At 39.2% G+C, this 25,571-nt stretch overlaps 1 protein-coding gene and 1 non-coding gene across 2 annotated transcripts in view; both read left to right on the top strand.

The window, feature by feature from the left end:
- The window catches only part of Ap1g1 (adaptor related protein complex 1 subunit gamma 1), a 92,058-nt gene extending 67,064 nt beyond the window's left edge, over positions 1–24,994 (top strand). The window contains exons 12-23 of the mRNA XM_050143491.1: positions 3,910–4,050; positions 5,372–5,426; positions 8,244–8,366; positions 9,456–9,545; positions 10,132–10,259; positions 12,171–12,275; positions 13,092–13,233; positions 13,421–13,547; positions 15,586–15,693; positions 15,813–15,973; positions 19,593–19,691; positions 20,862–24,994. Of these exons, the coding sequence (XP_049999448.1) occupies positions 3,910–4,050; positions 5,372–5,426; positions 8,244–8,366; positions 9,456–9,545; positions 10,132–10,259; positions 12,171–12,275; positions 13,092–13,233; positions 13,421–13,547; positions 15,586–15,693; positions 15,813–15,973; positions 19,593–19,691; positions 20,862–20,963 (1,381 nt within the window). The 3' untranslated portion in view covers positions 20,964–24,994. The remainder of the gene's footprint in view (positions 1–3,909; positions 4,051–5,371; positions 5,427–8,243; positions 8,367–9,455; positions 9,546–10,131; positions 10,260–12,170; positions 12,276–13,091; positions 13,234–13,420; positions 13,548–15,585; positions 15,694–15,812; positions 15,974–19,592; positions 19,692–20,861) is intronic.
- LOC126503094 (small nucleolar RNA SNORD71) lies at positions 232–317 on the top strand. The gene has a single exon (XR_007592161.1). It is a non-coding gene; the product is annotated as a small nucleolar RNA SNORD71 (small nucleolar RNA).
- Positions 24,995–25,571: the final 577 nt, after the last annotated feature.

The following is a 25,571-nucleotide window of genomic DNA, read 5'->3' as shown; positions in this document are numbered from 1 at the left end:
CAATTTGTTAATTTGAGTAGTTTTGAGTTTGAGAGTTAGACATTTAGGTATTTAGTCCTTGTGTTCAGAAATGAGCCCTCTCTCTTGTGTGTGTGTAATAAAATATTGACATGAGAAGTCTAGGTCAGTTAAAGAGACCCATGAGAAATACTGAAGTGTGCACTGATAGTGCTTTTAGTTTTTAGGTAAAATACATTGGACCAAACTTTGCTTAGTAGAGGTGCTGTGTTACGTGTGCTGGAGGATGAAAATAAGGAGTGATCCATCGGCTAAGTGTCTTACCACTGTGCTGAAACTCAGTTTGCTGACAGCGCACTTTTTCACAGTACTTAACCAGTAAGCAAGTGGGTTTCTTAGAATAGTACGTCCAGAAACATCCAGAAACAACCGTTAGGCAGTTGACACTCTCAAAAGACATAAATACAAATCTTTTTGTTCAGTGACATCTGGTAAGGTTTTATAGTTAGCTTTAATGAACTTTTGGTATGTGTTCAAAGCCAAACCAAAGGAGATTTAAAGTGATCTCTAAAGTTATTTAGTAAACAAACATTTATTTACACAGGACAAATGCTAAGTGCATGAATAGTTTACACGTAAGACCTAGACTTAGTAACACCAGGTTTTAGTAGAGCCTTGTAGAGGGTTTTAGAGCACCTTTTGTTGTCTATCACAGTAAACCAATGAGAGGAAGTACTTTCTATATCTGATTAATAGACTTGTGAAAATAAGTCATCAAGGGATCAGATGACCTAACCCTAAACTTTAGTCCTTGAAAGGCGCAATTCTGGAAATAGAAGTCAACTTTCTCACTTTTATTTTTGTTTTCCTATGGCTTAGGGTTTTGATTAAAAATAAAACCTGTGTTTGACAGAAGATCTAACGTTAAGAGCTGAGACTCAGCCAGATTTGTTTCTCATTACAACCCTATGCTTAACAGACTACATCATTTTCCCTACCCTTTCAGTACATTGGTTGCCTCCTTTGTAAAATGCAGGTAGAGGGCCACCCACTTCAGAGGCTTGTACAAGACTAATTTAATTCATATATAAAAACTACCTTAACATTTTATGGGAATGATTCTATCTTTGAGAATTGAATTGCTATTGCTGTGTATTTAGTTAATGTGGAGTCATGCACTTAACTTATAGTTTTGAAAGGCATTATATTTCTGGTATTTTTTTCCCCAGAGACAGGTCTCAAATACCTGAGGTTGACCTTCAACTCCTGACTCTGTCTCCAACTTCTAAGTGCTGACACTACAAGCATGTGCCATCGTTTTTGCTATGAACAATATTTAAATTTTTAACCAAATATGATAAGATTTATATGGAGCTTTGTATATTAAACTTTTTAGTTTTGCCTTTATTACCAAACTTGATAGGCACCTATAGGGACTTTCATTTATCTTACAGATATTTTTCTTTTTTATAGTCTGTTTCCTGTTCAGTTTGGGTTTTTTGTTAGTTGGTTTTTTGAAACAAAATTACTCTGTGTAACAGTTTTGGCTGACCTGCAACTTGCTTTGTAGACCAGGGTTTGAAGACCACAGACTCACAGAGATTTACCTGCCTTTACCTTCTGAGTGCTGGGATTAAAGGCATGTGCTACCACTGCCCAGTCTGTTTGTTTTTACTATAATTTTTTTATTTTTTGATAGCATAATTGCCTCATTTTCCCCTTCCTTTTCTCCCTTCAGCCTCTCCCATGTATCTCTTGCTCTCATTTAAATTTGTGGCTTCTTTCTCTATAATTATTGTCACATAAATATGTGTGCGGTATATAAATGTATATACATATATGTATGTATATATGTATATAAACATATTCCTAAATATATACATATAAGCTGCTCAGTCTGTCTGATGTTACTTATATGTATATGCTCTCAAAATTATGGCCTCTTTTTCTTTAAATTGTTACGTGTACGTGTTTACATATATATGTATGTGTGTATATACATATCCATACACACATATGCATACATATATGTAAATGTATATATGTATATGTAGGTATGTAACCTGTCAGTCTGTATAATTTTACCTGTATGTATTCAGGGCTGACCATTTGGTATTAGATAACCAATTGGTGTGCTCTTCCCTAGGGAAGACTATTTTTCTCTGCTCAGTATTCCTTAGTCCTTTGTTTAGGGTTAAGACCTTTTGTGCTTTCTACCACATTAGCACGTCTGTTGGTGTCCTATTTGTGTTTTGGGAACTGGATCTCTGTGTAGTCCTGGCTGGTATGGAACTTATTATGTAGACCAGGTTGGCCTTTAACTTGTGGTGACCTTCCTGCCCTCTGCTTCTCCAGTGCTGGAATTATAGGCATGAACCACCACTGCCAGGCTGTTTCTTTTTTTGTTTTGTTTTGTTTTGTTTTGTTTTGTTTTGTTTTTCGAGACAGGGTTTCTCTGTAGCTTTGGTTCCTGTCCCGGAACTAGCTCTTCTAGTCCAGGCTGGCCTCGAACTCCCAGAGATCCGCCTGCCTTTGCCTCCCGAGTGCTGGGATTAAAGGCGTGCGCCACCACCGCCCGGCTCTATTTTTTTTGTTTTAATTAGATATATTCATGTGTGTCTGTGTGGGTTTATGTGCATGTGAGTACAGTTGCCCTCAGAGGCTAGAGGCATTGGATTTCCCTGGAGTTGGAGTTAGAGGTGGTTATAAGCTTCCTGAGGACCTGAGTGAGTTCTTAATGACTGAACCATCTCTCTAGCCCCGTAACTAACCAGTGTTTTTTAAGAGATTTATTTTTATTACTTTTTTTTGTTTTGTTTTGTTCTTTTTTTTTTTTGTTTTTTGAGACAGAGTTTCTCTGTAGCTTTGGAGCCTGTCCTGGAACTAGCTCTTATAGACCAGGCTAGCCTTGAACTCACAAAGATCTGCCTGCCTGTGCCTCCCCAAGTGCTAGGATTAAAGGCGTGTGCCACCACTGCCTTTTAATGCTGTGTGCCTTCCCTCTTATTTTTTGTTTTTGTGTGTGTGTGTTTTTTTTTTTTTTTTTTTTTTTTTGGAGACAGGGTCTGATCTAGTACAGCCTGGGCTTTAACTCACTATATAGGGGAAAATGATCTTGAATTTCTTATCCTCCTGCCTCTACCTTCTTAATGCTGGGAATATAGGCATGGGCCACTTTATTCAGTTTCTGCAGTGCATAGGATTCAACCTAGAGCTTTGAACATGAAGGGCAGGCACTCTAACAACTAGGTTACATCCCCAGTCCTGTGGTACTGTTTCATGTAAGCACAGTTATGTTATATTTACATGGAAGTGGAGTGTGAATAGAATAAGGGAAACAAATGTCATGTTTTTAAAGTTTTTATTGGTATTGTTTATTTATTTACCCTATATATCCATCCATCTGCTTCCTTGCTTATTTGTTTGTTTATAAGACAGGGGTGTCTCATGTAGCTCAGACTGTTACCCCACCCCCCACCCCAACAGGGTTTCTTTGTATAGCCCTAGCTGTCCCAGAACTAGCTCTGTGGATCAGGCTGACTGAATTTACAGAGATTTGTCTGTCTCTGCTTCCCAAGTGCTAGGGTTAAATGGGACTGAAGTTGTGAGCTACCACTACTGACTAGACAGACTCTTTTTTTTTTTTTTTTGTAACTCTGTAGTTGAGAATGACATCGACCACTGATAATCCTGTCTCCACCTCCTAAGAGCTAGGCTTATAGGCATGTGGTACCACACTTACGTTCTCTCCAGGATTTCTGGAAAAAAGTGTAGATTTAACACAATATCAGAACTAGCATATGAATGTATTTTAATGCTTATCTGGCTTGTAAAGATGGGATCACAAGTTTGTGTGCATATTCATCTGCCAGTGCTTTTGATGTATAGTGAACATACTTGGGTATCTGTTACATAATATATATATATATTTTTTTTTTCTCCCTCTGTAAGACGTGCAATGGAATTGAGTTTTGCCCTGGTAAACGGGAATAATATCCGAGGCATGATGAAGGAATTACTTTATTTTCTGGATTCATGTGAACCAGAATTTAAAGCAGATTGTGCATCTGGAATCTTTCTTGCTGCAGAAAAGTAAGATTTAATTTTTATTTTTATTGGTAGAAGGTGTTTGGAACTTCCTAAAAGCACCTTTAAAACATGGGACCAAGATATGTTGTAGACATGTTTAAAGCATGTAGTGTTTATTTTAAACTCTGAATTAGAAGTGATTGTAGCCAATATTGAAACATATTAAAACCAAACAAAATTCTGTTTATGTGAACTTTGCTTCTGTATCCATTCTTTCACCTTACATCTATTATGAAAAGGCAGAAGAGCATCTGAATTGAAGTTATTTATGAGTAAAATGTGAAGTACAAAGTACTTTTCAGTTGTAGTAGTGTAAATATTCTCTCATTCCTGGATATCTCACTCTGAATTTAAAAGAACTGGATCTCAGTTTTGGTCTTACTTGTGTCTAAAGGAACCCATTTTCCCCACCTGTGGAATGTGTGCAGTATGCATGTTTGCATATGTGTGGGCATGTGCACGTGGAGGTTTAAGATTCATGTCTAGGATCATCCTCAGTTGCTCTTCCATCTTATTCATTGATGGACAGTCTCTCAGTCAAACCCAGAGCTCTATGATTTGTCCAAGTCTCTCAAGCCAGCTTGATCTAGACATTCCTTGTCTCTGCCTCCTGAGGATGCCACACCCACCATATGCATTTATGTGAGCTCTGGAGATCTAACTTGCAATTTAAAGAAAAGTGGCACATGAGAGAAAGACGTCATGAGACTGAGCTCAGGTAGAGGGGTTTTTTATTGGGGGAAAGTAAATGGGAAGAGGGGAGAGTGAAGACTGGCCTCTGGAGACAGGAATGGCAGATGGGGAAAGAGAGACAGAAAGAGATAGAGAAGAAGAGATGGGAGGTGGGTAAAGCTCAGTTTTTAAAAGGGAACTTAGCGAACATGCACAGAAGGTGCTCTTAGTCACTACAGCTGAGGATGTTATCCTGTCAGGACTCAAGGGCAGGCCAGTACAGATGCCTGAGTACTAACATTAACTCTGGTTCTTAGATTTCTAAAGCAAGCGTTTTAACCGCTGAGCTCTCTCCAGCCCTCTTTATTTGCTTTCTTTCTTCCTGAATATATGATTGGTCTTCTGAGAAACTGAGACAAAGTCCCATCCTTTGAATTTAACTGCTCCTATTGTAAAATACTGGGAAATGTAAGTTTGATTATATTTGATTGTTCATTGAATTAAATGATTTTTTTGCTAGGTTTAATGGTGAAACATCTCCAAATAGAATCATTTTACTAGAAGACTTGGAAAAGTTTGTAGAATAGTTTTTGAAAGTTACTGGATATAGTACAGGTTATTAATTTCAATGCTTTTCACCTTATTTTCTCAGGTATGCACCTTCTAAACGGTGGCATATAGATACAATTATGCGAGTCCTGACGACGGTATGTAGCCTTTTAAGTTAGACTATATACTGAATGTACCCAGAAATGAGACAGACGAAGCCCCTGTTGTCATGGAGGTTGTATTCAGCTGGAAGAGCTTGGAAATTATATAACTGTTCTGGTTTCCCTTTGATAACACACCCAAAACCAAGTTAGGAGGAAACATTTAATTGTGGGGCTTGTTTACATTGTCAAAGGTTAGCTTATTATCATGGTGGCATGTAGGTAGACTTGGTGCTGGAGAAGTAGCTGAGAGTCCTACATCTTGCAAGCAACAGGAAGTGGTCTGAGACACTGGGTGGTATCTTGAGCGTTATGAGACCTCAAAGCCTGCCTCCACAGTGACACACTTGCTCCAACAAGACCATACCTTCTCTTCAAGGACACACTGCCCATTAGTTCCACTCCCTTTGGGGGCCATTTTCTTTTAGATCACCATAAGAACAGATCCTACTTAGGCCACATGCCTTTTGATTTTTCTTTAGAGACTCCATCATGCTGTCTGTTTTTTATGCTATGGTCCGAAACCTGGAACCCTGCATATGCTGTTTCCCCTCTGTCCATGTTTTATAAATGATTTTTATTCTTGAAAATTAATTAAGTTGTTTTTTTATGGCCAAGAGTGTGGCTTTTTGGATCAGTGTGAATTTGAAAAGATGTTTTTTGTTGGTTATCGTATTTCTAACTCTTAGATTGTAGTGATACCTTCTCTCTTCTGAACGTACTTGATAAGGGAAGTATGGAAATAAGTCATGCTACAGATTACCAACTTTTTACATTCCCACTTTATTTCTGACCATTTTTCTTAGCGATGAGTGAACATTCTGGTTTCTTAGGATTTCCCATCCCTTCCAAAATACTCAGGTTAGATCTGGCCTGTGTAAACCAGCTGTGTTGCTGTGTTCTGCAGTGGAGAGTAACCAGGGCGGCTGATGTTAGCTGGGATCCCCATTCCGTGTCCCACATGACTAGTTACAACACTCTAACTGCCCGAGAGTTAGCTTCCCCATAGATTAAGTGCCTTTGATTTTTCATGGCTGCAGATACTGCCTCAGATTTTATCATTTGGGAGAATATTAAAAATATCAAGTAATAATGAAAAGACAAAAACCAGCTGTTAAAAACCTGTAATTCTAGCTACTGGGAGGTTGAAAATTTAAGGCTTGCCTTGGTAGTTAAACTGTGCCTCAAAATAAAAGTAGTAGAGACGGCTCATCTAGTAAAACGTTTGCCGGGCAAATTGTGGACCTGAGCTTGATTCCCAGCCCATGTAAAGAAAAGGCTGGTGTGATGGAGCACTCCTGTGATTCCTGGAGCTTGGTGTTTAGCTAGCCTGGCTGAACTGGAAGATACCTGATGCCAACCTCTGGCTCAGTATTTATGCGCATACATACATGCCTAGACACAAATATTACAGGTGGAGTTGGTGCTGGAGAGATGACTCAGTGGCTAAGTATTTGTTGCTATTGTAGAGGACCCAGATTTGGTTCCCAGCACCCACTGGTTTAAAGTCATTTGTTTCCCCAGTTTTAGGGGATCCAATGCCCTCTTTTGACTGAATGGGCTCCAGGCACACATGTGGACATACACACAGACAAAATATTTATACATTGTCTTAGTTAGATTTTTATTGCTGTGAAGAGACAACATGACCGTACAACTCTATAACTTGTATAAGAAAACATTTAATTGGGGTGACCCACTTGCAGTTTCAGAGATTCAACTCATTATCATCATGACAGGGAGCATGGCAACTTTTAGGCAGATATAATGCTGGAGCTGAGAGTCCCACATCTTAACTCAGAAGCAACAGGATGTTAGCTGACTCACTAGGCAGTATCCTGAGCATAGGAAACCTCAAAGCCTGCCCCCATAGTGACACATTTCCTCCAGCAAGGTCATACCCACTCCAATAAAGCCACACCTTAATAGTGCCACCTGCTATGAGCTTATGGAGGCCAAATACATTCAAGCTATAACATAAATACACAAATTAAAAAGGGGGGCAACTGGAGAGAAGGTTCAGTGGTAGAGTTCTTACCTATCATATATAAGACTCTTCAGTCCCAGGTGTCACACCAAAATCTGTTTATCAGTGCATGGAATAATTAAATACAAAATAAATCCCATCCCTAGGACTATATTATTGATCATATTAGTAAATACTAGTTTTTAAATAACAGTGTGATACCTTAGGCTTATTTTTGAAAAGTTCATATGCTATGCTAGGGTGTAGTTTAGTGGTAATGTTTGCCTAGGCTCTGTGAGAACCCTACATTTGCCCCAACACTGAAAATAAACCAAATTGAAAGAACAGAACAAGGTTGATTTGATCTTTGGTGCTGTGCACAGGCACTGTTCCTCACATTCCCCAGATGAATGCTCACTTTGCTTGTGGTTTTAACAGCTGTGTAAAACAAAAGTGGTGATTAAGTTCCCAGAGAATGCATCTTTTTTAAAAAAAAAAATTAATTCAGCTTGTTTTCATCTACTCATTCATTCATTCATTCATTCATATATTCATTCATTCATCTTATTTTAGGGTTTTACCTAAGTAGAAAAAAAAATGTCATCCCTAGTAATTTGAGACTTTGTATTTTGATTTTGACTGGAACTTTTTATTAGACTTTGGTAGAATTAAATGGTTTAAATATTCTAGCAGACTTTGAAGCTTGAGGTGTTTATGGACCTGGCTGGTAAAATCTTTTTTTTTTTTTTTTTTTTTTGGTAATCTTTTCCAAAGCCAACAGTTGTGTTTACCTGCACCTGCCAACACTGCTTGTGTGTTCTAGGATAATTGTTCCTGTTTCCTTTTAGGCAGGAAGTTATGTTCGGGATGATGCAGTTCCCAACTTGATTCAGTTAATTACCAATAGTGTGGAGATGCATGCATACACTGTCCAGCGCTTGTATAAGGCAATTCTTGGTGATTATTCTCAAGTAAGTACTTCATTTTCTGTTACTTCATGGGAAAAAATACCCTTTCATTTTATGTCACTATCACTCCACATATAATGTTTTCAACATTATAATTAGATGATTTATAATTTACATTAAATAATTTTGGGGCCTGGACAGTAGCTCAGACAATAAACTTTCTTGACTTTGCAGCATGAGCATAAAATACCCTTGTTTTTATTTTCATTATTATTATTATTATTATTATTATTTACTTTCTGAGATAAGATTTCACTGTGTTTCTTTGCCTACCCTGTATGTAGTAACTCACTGTGGAACTCACTGTGTAGTCCTGGCTGTACCTCTGTGTCTGGGTGCTGGGTTATAAAGGGCATGTTCCACCACTCTCCACCTGTACCCTTTGCTCCCCTTTAAAGGCAAGTGTGGCGGCACAGGCTTGTATAATTCTAGTGTTGGTGAGGAGAATCCCTGGGGCTTGCTGACCAGCCAGCTTAGGCTGCTCGGTGAGGCCCAAGCCAGCAAGAGAGCATATCTCAAAAACAAATGGCTAAGAACTGTGGCTGAGACTGCAGACATTGCTAAGTGTTTGAGGTTCTGACTGCACAAGCAGAAATCCTGAAAATCATAGCATCACCAGAACCAATATGAATGACATAAAAGTGGTATAGATGGGATCACTAGAACCAATAGAATATAGAAGTGATTGGTGTGCCTGTTCACCTGTGATTCTAGTGCACAGAAGATCACATAACCTTCAGAACAGGCTGAAACAAGTCTGGTAACCATATTTGTGAGCTGTGTTCAGTAGAGAGACCCTGCCTCCGTGAATAAGGTGGATATGGAGTGAAGACTCCCAATGTCAACTTAGGCATGTATACATGCATATACATCCATACACATATGTTCACATGCATACACACATTAGAAAAAGGTGGGCAGCATCTGAGAAACAGAAGTTTTCTTCTGGCCTCCACATGCATGCACATACACTTAAACCAATATATACAAAAACGCACATACATGTATACTGGTACATGTATACATGCATACACACACACACCCCCCAAAGCAGTTTTAGGAAGATTGAAGGCCTTGACTTTCTTTTGGCAGCAACCCTTGGTACAAGTGGCTGCGTGGTGTATAGGTGAATATGGCGATCTTCTTGTGTCTGGCCAATGTGAAGAGGAAGAGCCTATTCAGGTATCTCTTGTTACTTTTGGTTAAGGAGGGAATCAGATTGTGTTTTTGATAATGGAGTAATGTTTAATGGGGAGTTGGAATTAATTCCTTGAAAACTTTTTATAGAAGTAGTATCAAGACTGTGTTTTAGACATGTGGCACTTAGATTATTATGTGGATTTAAGTCTGTTTCGGTTGGCTTGGGGGGTGTAGTTGGATTATTGAATGCTAGATCAGTAGTGGGTTCAATCCCCAGTACCCAACACAAAAACATAATCATTCACTTCTCACTCTTTTCTATAGCAAATGGAATTCTGGTTTCTCTTACTCTTTGGGCATATTCATGTTTCCATTTGCTCATTGAAAGGTTGACTTTTGAGAACATTTTAGCACGTCTTGTATGTATGTTTCTTCTATCACTTAAAATATAACCATTCTTAATTGCTATTGGTCACCCCCCCCTTTTCCCATTGGTCATTTTTTAAAACATGCTCTGACCAGTGGTTTAGCTTAGAACAGACAGTAGGAGAGACAGCACCCCCCAGCTCATCTGAGACCCATGCTTTAGTTTCCATTGGTACATGTTGCAACTTCTTTTTCTCCCCAGGTGACTGAAGATGAAGTGTTGGATATTTTAGAAAGTGTCCTGATCTCTAATATGTCCACCTCTGTCACACGAGGTTACGCTCTCACTGCCATTATGAAACTTTCTACTCGATTCACCTGTACTGTAAAGTGAGTACTGAGGAAAGTAGAGTGAAAGGCTGCTCTGTAGCTCCGTGTGTGTACACAGAAGACACAGAGGTCGATGTCTAGTGTCTTCTATTGCTCGCCTCCTTACGTTTTGAGCTTACTTAGCCGTAAGCTCACTCATTTAAGAAGTTGGCCAGAGAGCTTCAAGAATCTATCTCTGGGAAGAAAAAAAAAAAAAAAAAGAATCTATCTCTGGGTGTCCGCCTTACTAGCACCCGGGGTACAGATGTGTACCATCACACATTGCTCACACATTGCTTTTTATAGGTGCTAGGGATCCAATCTCAGGTCCTCACACTTGCATGAGAATCACTTTACCCACTGAGACATCACCTCCCTCCTTGTTCTGTGGCTCATTTGGTAGGGTATTTATTTGCCTAACATATACAAGACCTGGGGTTGATCCCAAGCAGTGCATACAGGGTCTAAATCAGGCGTTTGTGGTCATCCTTGACTATATAACTAATTTCAGGCCGACTTAGATTACATGAGACTCTTGTCTGCGAAATTTAAAAGCTTATTATGGAAAACTTCAAGAATAGACACAAATGGGGCTAGAGTAAGTAGTTAAGAGCATTTGCTGCCCTTGTAGAGGATCCAAGTTCAATTCCCAGCACCCACTAGTAGTTAACAGCCACCTGTATCTCCAGCTGTATTGATCCGATACCGTTCTCTAGCTTCCTCAGGTGAACTGATATACACGTAGACAAGGAATTCAAACACATAAAATAAACCTTAGATAAAGGAATAGAGAAAATAGAGACATTAGTGAGTTTTCATTTACTTAACACCACACACACACACACACACACACTCAGAGTGATCAGTTTGTAGTTAATCCTCATTTTGTTCTGCCATTGTCTCACCCTACTGTGGATTATTTTGTAGCTAAAGTTGTAGTTTTACAGTCCAGTTTCTAACATTTGCCCCTAAAATTTTGGTTTATTGTATTTTTTTTGTTTGCTTTTGTTTGTTTGAGACAAGATCTTATTTTGGACTGCCTTGGAATCCAGAGATTTGCCTGCCCCTGACTCTCAAGTGCTGGTATTAAAGGCGTGTGTTACTATTCCTGCCTTCGTTTTTTTTTTTTTTTTTTTAAAGATTTATTTATTTATTATGTGTACAACATTCTGCCTCGATGTATGCCCGCACACCAGAGGAGGGCACCAGGTCTCAGTACAGATGGTTGTGAGCCACCATGTGGTTGCTGGGAATTGAACTCAGGACAGCAGTCAGTGCTCTTAACCTCTGAGCCATCTCTCCAGCCCCGCTGCCTTCGTTTTTTATATTCTGAAATATTGGTGTAGGAATAAAAACGTATGTGTGTGTGTTTAAATCTTTTAAGTTTTATTTGATGCTATTTTGAGTAAAAATTGACTGAGTCAATTTTCCAGACAAAGTTAGTTTTTCTAGACTTTCTATTTCATTGTCAGTGTAAGACTTCATGAGAATTATAATTTTTTTAGTATTTAATGCTAAGTGGAAGAATTTATGGTGAGCATTCCGATGCTAAAACCTTATTTTTAAAGTTACTAAGAAAAAGAATTGCATAGTACAGAGTCCTTTTGTGGCATAATAATGGGTACTTTTGTTGTGCAAGGTTTTTTTTCTCTTTCACTCCTGGGCCTTACACAGATATGTAAGTGCTTGCTGTATCACTAAGCTGTGTTTGAAAGCCTCAAACAAGTTTAAGGAGGTGGAATAAATACTTAGAAATCTGTCATTACAGATAGAGATAAGGCAATAGTATTCTGTTCTTGAAACATGGGAATTAAATAAACATGGATCATTAAAAAAAATTTAACCAGGAAACACTGTTTTTAACATTTTCACTGCTTTATTATGAATTTTCTGTTTTGAATACTTGATTTCATTTGTCATTTTATCCTACAGCCGAATTAAGAAAGTTGTTTCTATCTATGGAAGCAGCATCGATGTAGAACTCCAGCAGAGGGCAGTAGAATACAATGCACTTTTTAAGAAATATGACCATATGAGGTAAGCAAAATAAACCAAGCCAATATATGTCCCGCTATGATTCTGAGTAACTTGTCCATGTAGCCTGTGAAAGAGACACAGTGCTTGTGTGGCACTCACTGAGTTTGAAACCCTCCTTAGTTTTATTGCTTGGCTACATCTGTTCTGTCCATTTTTCTCTTCGCCTAACTTCCAAAGAAGTAAATGTATTGAGCCGGGTATGGTGCAGACTGCTTTCAACCCCAGCACCTGGGAGGCAGAGACAGGTGGGTCTCTGTGAGTTTAAGGCTGGCCTAGTCCACACAGTGAGATCCAGGCCAGGCAGAATTAAGTGGTAAGACCCTGTCTCAAAATAAATAAATAAATAAAAATTATTGTGTGTTTTTCATTGCATGTCTCCCCCTATATAAAGTTTGTATCATTTTACATTTTATTTGACTAAAAGGCCAAATTATTTTCAAGAGAAATAATTTTATTCAAATCCCATTACTTCAAACATTTGGTGTTTTTGCCCCTGCCCCATCTTCTGTTATATAATACTCAATTCATGACTGAAGTCTGCTAATATCTGTCAGTTTACCTTCCTTCACCTTAGCCTCAGCTACTGGGGATTTGGGATAGTTTATTCATTCAAGATTTCTTGCCTGTTCTTAATCCAGTTAAGAATTTAGGTCATATATATTCTTGTAATCCACTTTCTACTTTAGTGTGTGTGTTGGGTGGGAATGGGAGATGCTTCTCCCTATTAAGTTTCAACATTAATCATTTGCTGGTGATTGTTTTATGCAGGGAGTCTAGGTTAACTGCCTAGAATGTAACCACTTCAGATTCTTCTAGGTCTGCCCTACTTGAAAGAATGCCTGTCATGGAAAAGGTGACCACAAATGGCCCTTCTGAAATTGTGCAGACAAATGGAGAGACAGAACCAGCTCCACTAGAGACGAAACCACCACCCTCTGGGCCACAGCCCACCAGCCAGGTAGCCTTTACTTGCTTGTCTGGGGCTCCTGGTGATATTTTAGTCTTTGTAGCTTATTTCTTGGTTGATATCCTCTGGTGGTTTCTGATTGCTTGATAATTGTATTTGTTGATGTTAAGTATTGGAAAAAACTTAAATACACTTTAGACAGATAACTTATGAATGAAGGTGTTATTTCCTTATTTAGGCCAATGATTTATTGGATTTGTTGGGAGGAAATGACATAACACCTGTTATTCCAACTGTACCTACCAGCAAACCGGCTTCTGCTGGAGGAGAACTTCTTGACTTGCTGGGAGACATCACCCTAACAGGTGAGGCCAGACTGGAGTTACTGTTTGGATAGCAATAGAGATCTTAGGGGGATGATCCTGAAAGCATTTTCCAGAGGAGTCAACTGAGGCTAGAAGAGTCTCTGAGAAGCCAGGGTAGCTGCCATGTTAATGCCCAGGATAATCCAGAGGGTTTTCTTAAAGGCTAACTTAATTTTGGAAGGATGGGTTGTTTCTAGTATTTTAATATAGAAAAAAATGTATTTCCAGCCAATTCTGTTTTTAGTTGGTGCCTCAAAAGGAAGCTTGTCCAGATGTCTTTCTGATCATGGTTAGTTTTCAACAGCTGTTGTCATTTGTGGTGATGAGTTAACTTACTACCTTCCATCCTCCCTCCCTACTTTTATTAAAGCAGCCAAAGGAGAAAGCACCCACCATTAGTGTGGCCTTTTTTGTCCTATTTATATGCACTAGTCATTTGTAACTGGTGTGTCCAAGAGTATCACTAAGGTGTGTAATTTTATCATAATTGTAATGTTAAGTGTGACTAAAAAGTTAGTGTCTTTAATAGTACAAGGGAACTGGTGGCCTTGTTGTCCTGAGAAGAAAACAGCATGAGGTTCAGAGTATTTCTGCACCCTGCCTACTCTAAATGTTTTCCCTAAACACAGCAGACTTCCAGACTTCTCTCTCTCTCCCTCCCTCTCCCCCCCCCCCATACTCACTCACTCACTCACTCACTCACTCAAAAAGAACTGTGCTTGCCTCTGCCTCCCAAATGCTGGGATTAAACAGATGGGCCACTATGCCTGACCTACAATTTATATCTTAGCACAGTTTAAAAAAGCAACTTTTTTTTTTATAATCATTTACAATTAGTCAGTTTCAGGGTTGGAGATGCAGTTATTGGGTAGAGTGACTGCCTAGCATTCACAAAGCTCTGGGTTTTATCCCTAGCACTGATAAGCCTGGTGTGATAGTACACACCTGTAATCCCACCACACAGGAGGTGAAGGCAGGAGAATTAGAAGTTCAGGGTTATTTTTGGTTACATAGTGAGTTTGATGCCAGCCTGGGTCTGTAGATAAGGAGGGGAGAGGGTGTAACGAGAGAGACAATCTTAGATCCGCAGATGTCAAAACTATACTAGGTAACTGAAAACCAACATTAGTTCAAGGTCTTCATGCTTTTAACTCAATTTTAAAATTTGACTTTTATTTCTTTTTGCATGATTTGGAGATATATGATCTTGCCATGTAGTCTAGTCTAACCTTTAGCTTGATTCTTCCTGCTTCAGCTTTCTGTGTGATAGAATTACATGACTATATTTTTCAAGGTTCATCTAATATTTTATCAAGAAGTACAGCATTAGATGAGCATTGTATATGCCTATAATCCCAGCATTTAGATCTTGAGTTCAAGACCAACCTAAGTGTCATGATGAAACTTTGTCTTAAAGTGAAACCAAGCAAGCAAGCAAGCAACTTCAGCCTTATTATATGGTAGAACTGAGCCCCCTTTAAGATTTCCTTTTAAGGGCTGGAGAGATGGCTCAGTGGTTAAGCGCACTGCCCACTCTTCTGGAGGTCCTGAGTTCAATTCCCAGCAACCACATGCTGGCTCACAACCATCTGTAATGAGATCTGGCGCCCTCTTCTGGCATGCAGGCATACATGGAGACATAATGTTGTATACATAATAAGTAAATAAAATCTTTTTAAAAAAAGATTCTCTTTTAAGAAAAAAAGAAAAATGGATACCCTTTGTCGTTCAGGTTCTTTCTATAAATTGCTTGTTATATATCTTATCACTCTTTATTTGGGTTATCTTTTTCATTGAGATATTTGTAACTTGAATACTTAGCCATTTGTTGTTGTATAATAGACATTTTCCCTTACTTGTGGTCTCTCTTTTTCTTAATGCTACTTTTTGATGAGCAGAAGTTAAAGTACTTGAATTTTTAGTTCTCCCTGTTTGGTCTATGCTTTTTGTATACTGGTTAGGTATCCTTTCTTTAACTTGAGTTCATAGTAAGCACAGTGTTTCTCTGAGAGTGACTTTCTTTTGGAATCTGTTTTAGGTGCTCCAGCTGCTGCTCCTACCCCTGCCTCAGTGCCACAGATATCCCAGCCCCCATTCTTGTTGGATGGGCTTTCCTCACAGCCTCTCTTCAATGACATTACTCCAGGTACAGCTATCATTTCCATGGTCAATTGAGCACCAAGTGCTGGTTACTAAGCAAAGGGAGTACTAATTCTTCTATCATTAGCTGGCTCCAGTATGGCTGATCTTCCTATATTTTCCCAGGTATCCCCTCCATCACAGCATACAGTAAGAATGGCTTGAAGATAGAATTCACCTTTGAACGGTCAAACACCAACCCCAGTGTAACAGTGATAACGATACAGGCCTCTAACAGCACAGAGCTAGACATGACGGACTTTGTTTTCCAGGCTGCAGTACCAAAGGTACTACAATGTCTTCCCTGCTTTTTCTTTTGATTAAAAATTAGCTAACTTTGTTTTGTGCATTTGGTGAAAAATACATTTAATGTTTAGAGATTAAATTTTCAGATTTAACTTAACTCTGCAGTGTTACAGAATCATTATAGTTTATTGAAGCATGTCATTTTAGTGAATACCTTTACTTTGTTATATTCTTTTTAAAATTTTTATGTGTATTTGGGTGGATCTCTGTAAGGTATGGTGTGTGTGTGTGTGTGTGTGTGTGTGTGTGTGTGTGTGTGTGTATGTGTGTTCCTCCACTGAGGCCAAAAAGGATTACCTGATCCCCCAGAGCTGGAATTATAGATGGTTATGAATTATCTAAGGTGGTTGCTGGGAATTGAATTTGCATTCTCTGGAAGAGCAGCAATTGATTTTAGCTGCCGAGCTCTCTCTCCTGCCCTGTTAACACACAGGCTTTCAGCTGGGAAAACGAAAGAAGATTCAGCTGGGTGTGGTGACACATGCTTGAAATCTCAACACTTACAAGGAAGAGGCAGGAGGATTCCCATAAGTTCAATGCCAGCCTTATCTAAGTAGTGAATTTTAGACCAGCCAGTGCTACATACATAGTAAGATCTTATTTTTTTAAAATAAATAAATAAATAAATAAACAAACAAGCCCAAAACTGGCCAGTGGTGGCTCATGCCTTTAATCCCAGCACTTCTGAGGCTGAGGCTGAAGGATCTCTGTGAGTTCAAGGCCAATTTGGTATTTAGAGCGAGTTCCAGGACAGCCCAGGCTACACAGAGAAATCCTGTCTTGAAAAACCAAAAAAAAAAAAAAAAAAAAAAAAAAGTCAATCAAAGCCTAGGATTAGTGAGAACTGAATTTTACAAGGTGGTAAGTTAGTGCTTTCAGTATTCACATAGGGTTAGTAATATAGTGCTAAAAGATCTAAAACCTCAAATTATAGCAGAATTAAAATATTAACTAAGATAAAGGACTATTTGGTAGCCAGTAACTCGATAGAATTAGAAAAATTTTAAAACCGTTTATTGATATTTTAAAGTTACATTCATTTGTTTTGTTTGTGTCTGCACCTGCATTCTTGTACGTGGGTGGATGGATATACATGTCATCTTTTGTGTGTACATCTCCAGCATAATTAATGTTGGAGAACGGCTTTCAGGAGGTAGTTCTCTCTTTCTACCTTATGGGTTTGGGGATTGAACAAGTGCCCACTCTATCCCTCAAGTCTCAGAAAAAAAATTTCATGTCTTGATACCTGAGTGAAATATTCTTCCCTCATTAACCTCCAGTTTACTATTCTTTTGTTGGGGGAGGGGTTTCCGAGTCAGAATCCTCTTAGCTGTCCTGGAACTAGCTCTGTAGAGCAGGTTGGCCTTACATTCATAGAGATTCGCCTGCCTCTGCCTCCCAAGTACTGGGATTAAAGGGACCGGGGGGGGGGGGGGGGGGGGGGTGCACGCCTTTAATCCCAGCACTCAGGAGGCAGAGGCAGGCGGATCTCTGTGAGTTCGAGACCAGCCTGGTCTACAGAGCTAGTTCCAGGACAGGCTCCAAAGCCACAGAGAAACCTTGTCTCGAAACAAACAAACAAACAAACAAAAAACAAATTGTAGTTTAAGGAGTATTTTTGTTTGTTTTTGAATACTGAATAATTTTTTCATGGAATTTAGAATGAGCAGAGTACAAAGGTTTTCTTTGAAAGGTACTGATTCAAACTGTAGAAAATACACAAGTAAATGAGCATGCCTCTGTTCCAGTAGAATGTTAAAGACAGGTATAAAGACAGGTATTAGGCTGTAGCTTTCCAAGCGCTGGCTTTTAGACTAAGCTAATTTAATATTTCTGTGACATGTGCGGCATGACATTCAGACAACATGCATTTGGAAGCTGACAGTGCTTTTTTATTGTTACTGATGGTTTTTTTTTTTTATACCTTGGCTCATAATTTTTCAGAATAATATATTTTTAAAGTGATGTGACATAGTTATAAGTCATTTATAAGTTCTAGAGCTGTTCTGTTTTGATCTTAGTCCTAGTTGTGTTACATGAAGCAGGTCAATCTCTGAGTCTGTTTCTTCATCTGCAAAGAGAGGTGAGAGTTACTTCCTAGTGTCACTTTGAAGAATGAGTGAGTTTCTCACGTTGGACACAACTGGAAGCACTTTTCTTGTGTTCAGTGCTCAGGAAATGTCAACTGTTACAACTTAGGGTTTTATAGTAATTATGTCACACTGACCAAGCAGCATCACCTTTGCATGGCCTTGTTTTAGGTGCTATATAGGGCATTGCATTTTGCTAATGTATCTTGAGCTTCAAAATTCCACACTTCATAGATTCTACTATGTAGTTTTCCTTTTTTAATGTCTCTGAAATTGAAATGCAATTTGAGTGATGCCTTAAAGCTGAGGTTGTGGCTCAATGGTGGATCACTTACCTATATGTACAGGTTCCTAAGTTTGGTTACCTCCTCCCATGCCATAGAAACATAAACGGGATATCTTGTCATAGTTTAATGGGCAGCTTTTTTTCTTCCCCAGTGTTACATAAAATAACTATTTAGCTGGGCAGTGGTGGCACATGCCTTTAATCCCAGCAATTGGGAGGCAGAGGCGATCTCTGTGAGTCAAGGCCAGCCTGGTCTACAGGACAAGCACCAAAGCTACATGGAGAAAACCTCTTAAATGTAATAAAATACATTAGTAACAGCATTTTTGGCTTACATAATTTCATTTGGCAATACAATTATAAATGAGAACCAAGACAATAAGCTTGTGCTTTCAGTTTGACTCTTTCCTAATATTTGAGCTTATAAAAACTTTTCTACCTCTCTGGAAAGGCTTTTTGTAGCCACTTAGCACAGTATGGCTTACTTAGCTTGCTTAAAGCACTTTCTTGTTCCATCTCTGTAAACAGATACAAACCTTTCTACACTCAACAAATTATGATATTTGGCTTATTTTGTTCTTTTGCTGTTTGGGCTGGTTCTGCATGTGCTTTTTCTTTTAGGATCTTGGGTCCCTGCTGGCATAATTCTGAATGCATTTATGTATTAACAACTGGCTTTTTCAAGTCTTTCTTCTCTTGTAGGGGCAGACCTTGGGCATAATCCACATTATGTAGACTGTAAAAAACAAAAGGCCGAATCTCTGAAGCCTAGTCATCAGATTACACAGAAACATAAAGGCCTGTAGTTAGTGACTAGTATGTTGGTTTATTCTGTTTAGAAAGCTTTTCTTTTAGGTTCTTTGGATTTTGTTTCAGGCCACAGGCAACAACTTGCATAGTTGATCTTGCTAAGCAGAGTTTCTAGAACAAGAATTGGCTACTTTCTGAAAAGTGATATAGCCTAGCATTCCCTTCTGCTAGAAATGGGGAAGTGGTGGCCACCTTTTCAGTTTTCTCAGCTAGAGACCTAACTGGGATTTTACAAATTCAGTGAGTAACTTTCTGCCTGTATACTAAGGGTTGGTATCTGGAAAACAAGCACTGGACATAATTTAGGGGAACCTGGGACTTGACCCATCTGCTTTGTGTTTAACTTGTTACTTGCTGACATCTCTGAACTAACACTGCTGCTTTTTCTGAAGAGTGCCCTTTGTTCTTCTGTAGACATTCCAGCTGCAGCTTCTGTCTCCTAGCAGCAGCATTGTCCCAGCATTTAACACGGGGACCATCACGCAAGTCATTAAGGTTCTGAACCCACAGAAGGTGAGTAGCACATTTGGAGCAGTCTGTATGAGGTGTGAACTCATTTTCTAATATAAGCCTTTGCTTTCCTTTTCCTGTTTCTTGTTTGTTATTTTTTTACTCATAGTTAGAGATCTAGGAAAATCCCTGATCTAACTTCTTTGTTCTTTTGTAGAGATAAATAAGTGATAGCTATTAAAATGCTACTAGAAATTCTCAGTTTTGAGGATTATAGGAATAGGTTTGAGGATTTAACAAAAATTTAAATCTGAAGTGAAATTATTTGCTGAGTCAGAAGTTCATGTTTACTGCTGTAATTACTAAGTATGGCTGTCAAAACTGGAAGCATTTTGAGTGAAGCACTTAAATGAAAAATAGCGTTAGGAACCAACTTAGGAATAGTTTTACTGTATCTTCTCAAAGAAATACACTGGTTTTATTTAAACTAATTTTATTTAATAATTAACTATCTGATTTTCAAACTGTTTTGAAATGGTCTAATTTTTTTCCTCTCAAGCTTTCTGATTGTTTTCTTCCCCTGTATTACTTTGCCTTTATGTTTGGATCATGGCATTAGTACAAACACACATGATTTTCATCATCTGATAAATGGAACAAACTTTTTTAAATGTATTCATATTTGATATTTGCCACATAAAGTAAAGTACACTAAAACTACTACTGTTACTTAGGCACCCATTTTTTTTTCTTTTACTATTTAGAAATAGAAACATTGATGTTGATGTTTACCATTGGCTTTGTAAACCAAGCAGCAGTTACTCAAATGTAGAACATGCAGTGGCGTGTTCCATTATTTTTCTAGAGACTTGGACAAAGAGTTAAATCTTTTGTGCCCCCCTACTTTGTTCCTAATGCTGGGGTCGTACCTGGTATTCTTTATATGCATGTTCTCCATGACTTTGATGTTGACTCTTGGGTTCCAGTCTAAAGTGACAAGTATTTTGGTGTTGGCTGTTTGCCTGTGTACCATTTCAGACAGCTTTACTTTGATGTACTTTGTTTGCTTTAGGATTAAGTATATCTGTGCAGCCAGGCATGGTGATACCTGGGAGGTTGAAATTAGAGGGATTCGAGGCTACCCTGTTTCCAAGGAACAGTCTATTTATAGACTGGAGATATGGGGTGATTTTATTTCAGTGAATTAATGTATGATTCTCTTTTCTTTTATAGCAACAGCTGCGAATGCGGATCAAGCTCACATATAATCACAAGGGCTCAGCAATGCAAGATCTAGCAGAAGTGAACAATTTTCCCCCTCAGTCCTGGCAATGAGGGTCCAGCACCATTCTCATTCTTATCCCACTCAATCAAAGGAATTCTGGGAAGGAGGTTGTGATTGCTGGCAAGTCCCCCCAACTGTACCATGGGCATGAGGAGCTGAGAGAACTGTCGAGGAAGGTTTTCCTCAAGTTACTGCTGACCTTGAAGCATCGGTAAAGACTAGTGTCCTCTCCTCCACTGTTGAGGCTGGCTGCTTCTGGAGGCTACTTTGCACTCTTCCTCCTCTTCTCCCTTTTCCACACTTCACCCCTGCCATATTTGCAGCCAGAATCAACATTCTCTGGGCCACTGAGGCAATCAGCAGCTGGTCTGGAGGAGAGGACTGGAGTTGATGGCAAGAAAACACTCACTCTGTCTCTGCAGCAGAGTGGCCCTTTCTTTCTACTGTTGTATCTCTGTGGACTGGGCAAGGTGGGGTGTTTGTTCCTCACTAGCTGGCTACCATCATAAGGCGCTTTTACATCTGGCATTTGGAATGGAATTTGTAACAGTGGACATAAGGGAGCCCTGCTCTTTTCTGCTGGTTCTCCCAATGTTTGAAAGAGGCATTAGGCTCCTGGTAGCCTTTTCTGTGCATTGCTGTATACACACAGACACACATGTATGTATGTATGTTTGTTATATATATAAAAAAAAACTGGTTAGACCTTGAGAGGTTGTTTGTAAACACTGGACAGATGCAGTTCAAAGAGCTTTTGTTGAGATTTGGCATGAAGGATATGGTGCTCTATTTGTAATAGAAACTTCCAAGGCTCTTCCAGCTCCCCATTCTCTCCATTCTTTAGCTGTAGTCATGAGTTCTCTTTCCATGATTTTCAAAATCAATTTCTCTTAAAGTGCAAAGTGGACACTTTCTAAAAGATACATGAATAGTTATTAATGAACAATGTTTCTCCTAAGCCTGTCACTTGCCTGTTTAAGCTGTGGTAAATGGGTCAAAAGAGGAGTTCAGTCGTAAGGAGCAGACTCTGTCACAAAACACCACGGCCCATAGGAAGAGCGTACCAGATTTAGTCTGGAGCACACTGGAGTCAGCTTATCCATTGCTCCAAACCTCCCTTTTAATTTCCCGAGCCTGGCTTGGACCTTGGCATTCCGTTTGAATTCCTTCTTCTAACTGGAACATTTGTGTTGTATCTGTAACACTGGCACTGAAATAAAGACCACACGGTTAAAGAAATCTTTCCTATATTGTACTTTATGGTGTTGAAATGAAGCCTTGTAGCTTCCTTGCCCCCTATGTGAGAGCAAGTCTTACGGTCACCATAGTGTAGGAATGTCCTTTCCTGAGTCTGAGAAGTTGGTCTTTTGAAAGAAACCAATCTCATGAACATCTGCATTAAAGATTTGAGCTTTTTAAACAGTAAGAGTGCCGAGTGCTTTTTCGAAAAGAGCCTGTTGTCACCAAGCCTTTATGTTGATTAGCTGGGTGACTGTCCTGTAGTGCATGATGAATGTACTATATACATTCTGGTGTCTAGGCACCATGTCTAATATACTGCAGGAAAAAGGAAAGGTGGGGCATGCCTTGCTTGTAAAGCATTGCGGTTGTTAGCATGTTGTACAGTAGAATGACACTTTGACTTCAGTTTTAAACCTCAATACAAATCTCCTTTTCTCCCTGTTCCATTTCACCACGCCTTTCCTTAAAATCGTCAGTGTCTTGTCAAACCTAGCTCTGTATCAGATGCTAGACTATTCCTAACATTGACAAACCGGAGATGAACAAAAGGCTCCAAAAAAGGGAAAGTTTCTGGTCTTTATAATAGTCTTTTAAGAGCAGGATTTGCTGAAACTTACCGACTGGGTAAATGGACAACTAACTGAGTTACAAACAGGATCTCTCCTGTGTTCAGGAAAGCGAGTGTGAGCGCGTGTATACTTTAGACAGCTGCTCTGCCTGTGCAGTACAAGGCTTCAAGGCTTCCTGTGGACAGATTTCATTGGATGGAGATTTAATGCTGTGAAACATGATAGGATTAATGTTATATCGGTGGATTTCTCGAATAGAATTGTCTTAACATTCCTCTTTGTGTGGAGGCTTTTATTTTCTCCTTGACATTCGTAGCTAACCAGCTCAGGTTTTTGGTTGCTCTTTGTTGTCATTGTTGTTGAAATGAGTTGAGTCTGAAGAAATCTGCTCAAGACCAAGCTTGAAAGACAGTGCTAGCCAATGGAGCTGGAAAGATCTCTGTATCTGCCTGGGTGACCAGAGTTTGGAGGTAGAGTATGCGATCATCCATGGCTTTATTGAGAAGGAATAAAAATATCATGGCCTTAACACAAAGGGTGCTGTGTAGATTTGAATTTATTTCCGAGACGACCTGAGCACCATCCCGACGGACTAGCAGCCCAATAACTGCCCAAGATACTGATGGTTGTGAAGACTGTTCCAAATGATTGGATCTTGGAGAGCTTCGGCGTGCCTTCTTAGTTTCTAGGGTCAGCAGTAGTTAACTTCTCACTTGGCCTTGCAGCTTAAAGGAGAAATCTCTTCGTTTCTGTGAATTTTTGCACATTTCAGTCATTCCTTTCCCACATGTAGCCCTCCAGGAGGAAACAGATTTGGATGGATTTGACAACCTCAGAGCCATTGTGAAGCAAGCGATTTCAGTGGCTTTTGAATAAGCCCAGGGTGATAAGCCGCGAGCCCCACTTACTGACAATTTCACATGCACTTGTACCTCATTATTGCCTTCTTTGAGGAGTAGGTTTTATGCCATCCTTCTTTCCCACCCCAGAGCATCCTAAGGGAAATTCCTCTAAGTAATCTCAGAAAATTGTAGGAAGGGTGCTCTTCCGAGATGCTTCTCCCACACTGCTTTGGTGCTGTTACCTGGAGATGGTTTAGGGAGGCATGGAGGTTTTCTGCTGTGTATAATAATCATCTGTTAACTTCAAGGTCTTTTTTCATTTAAAGCAACATTCTTCAGTGTAACGTTGCAGATACCCTTTCCTAGTTAAAGGTTTGGTTTTTAACCTTTGTCTCCCTCATATATGAAAATAGACTTTTACAACTGTCCAGCACTAATAGTTTGGAATTTCCCATCTCCTATATAACATGTTTTCCATTTCTGTGTTCTTTTAGAAAAAGTTGGAAGTTAGGGAATACTGCTTTTGTGGTTCTATTTTATTATCTTCTACATCAGAGTATATTTGGCCATGTGAACTAGGGGAAGAAGGAGTTTGAATGTGTATTTTTTTTTTCCTAGTGAATATATTTTAACTATAGTGTCCTAAACTGTGAGAGGGAACAACCACCCCCCCCCAAAAAAAAAAGAAAGAAAAAAAAGCATATTCACAGTTTGTGGTTGGGAGAGCTGTGTATGCCGGTCTATTTGTTAGTCTGGGTGTGGGGGAAGATCACTGAAGAGAGAACTGCACAGGAAGTTCTGAAATTTAAAATACTTCTGGCCAACTTTGGCTCAGGAGGGTGGGGCTGTTTGTGGAACTGAACGTGAATACCTTTTTCAAGCAATAGCAGTGAGTGGGTCCCATGGACAAGGTTCCATTCCAGAACCTGGAACACTTAAACAGAAGAAAATGCTGAAGCAGCTTGAAAGGTTGCTTCTTGATTCTGGCTTCAAGATGGAGCATTAGAGACTTTTCCCCCTAAGAACCTGCATTTGCGCTTTGTGTGTTTTGTTTTTATTTTTATTTGGGGACCTCATGGGAAAGGGCTTCCAACTCTTTCCTCTGTGAACTCCCACTGTGTTCTGTAAAGTCCTTTTTCTTTCACGATGTTGTAAGTTACATTTTCATTAAGCCCCATCACATCTTTACTGTAAAATTATTAAAAGGCCGTTTCCAAGTGGGACAGCTAATGAAGTTCTAATTATTGCAGACATATTTTTGAGATGTAAAAAAAAATGAAATGATAAGTCTTAGAGGTGAGTGAGGAATAAAATGGATGTAAACATTACATGGGATGCATTTGAATTCTGCTGTGTGTATTGTCTTTTGGTTGAAACAAATTATGAACAGTGACTAATAATAAAAAGTCAATACTCGATGATTTAAAATTTGCTGCCTTGCTTCTTACACGTGAATCAGAAGCCTTGGATGAATTCTTACTCCAAAGCTTTGAGCTAGAGGGGACTTTTTATGTTCCTCATTGCAGAAATCTCACCAAGAGAAGAAACAACATTTAAAAAGTCTTGTAGATGTCATAGGTAGTGAAAAAATCTAAGAACAAGTGGACATTAAACTGTAACGCAATTACTATCTATTGTGTTTTTTTTTTTTTCCACATAGTAGGCTATGAAGCTAGTAAGATGTACTATGTATCGAGGACACTCATGTTTAATTATACATTAGGTTTTGTGTTTCGTTTGTTGACTTGGTTGATTTTTGGTGACTTGATAGGGAAAGGCCTGACCAGCCCAGATGAATTACATTTCATGGCTTATTTTGTACAATTCATGAATCATCCCTCCTCTCCTTGCCCCTTGGTGTATGTGTGTGTATGCAGGCCAAAGTCAACCTCAGGTGTTGCTCTAAAGGTGTTGATCCTCAGGAGCCATTCACCTTGTGATCTGGGATCTGGGGTTCAGCCATTAGACAAGGTTGGTTGGCTAGTAAGGTCACCTGTTTGCACAT

The sequence above is a fragment of the Alexandromys fortis genome, unplaced genomic scaffold (genome assembly GCF_014885135.2).
Source record: "Alexandromys fortis isolate MF-2015 unplaced genomic scaffold, M_Fortis_MF-2015_v1.1 scaffold_1, whole genome shotgun sequence".
In the NCBI taxonomy this organism is placed as follows: Eukaryota; Metazoa; Chordata; class Mammalia; order Rodentia; family Cricetidae; genus Alexandromys; species Alexandromys fortis.
Note: the sequence above shows the minus strand (reverse complement) of the source record. Positions and strands in the feature narration are given on the sequence as shown.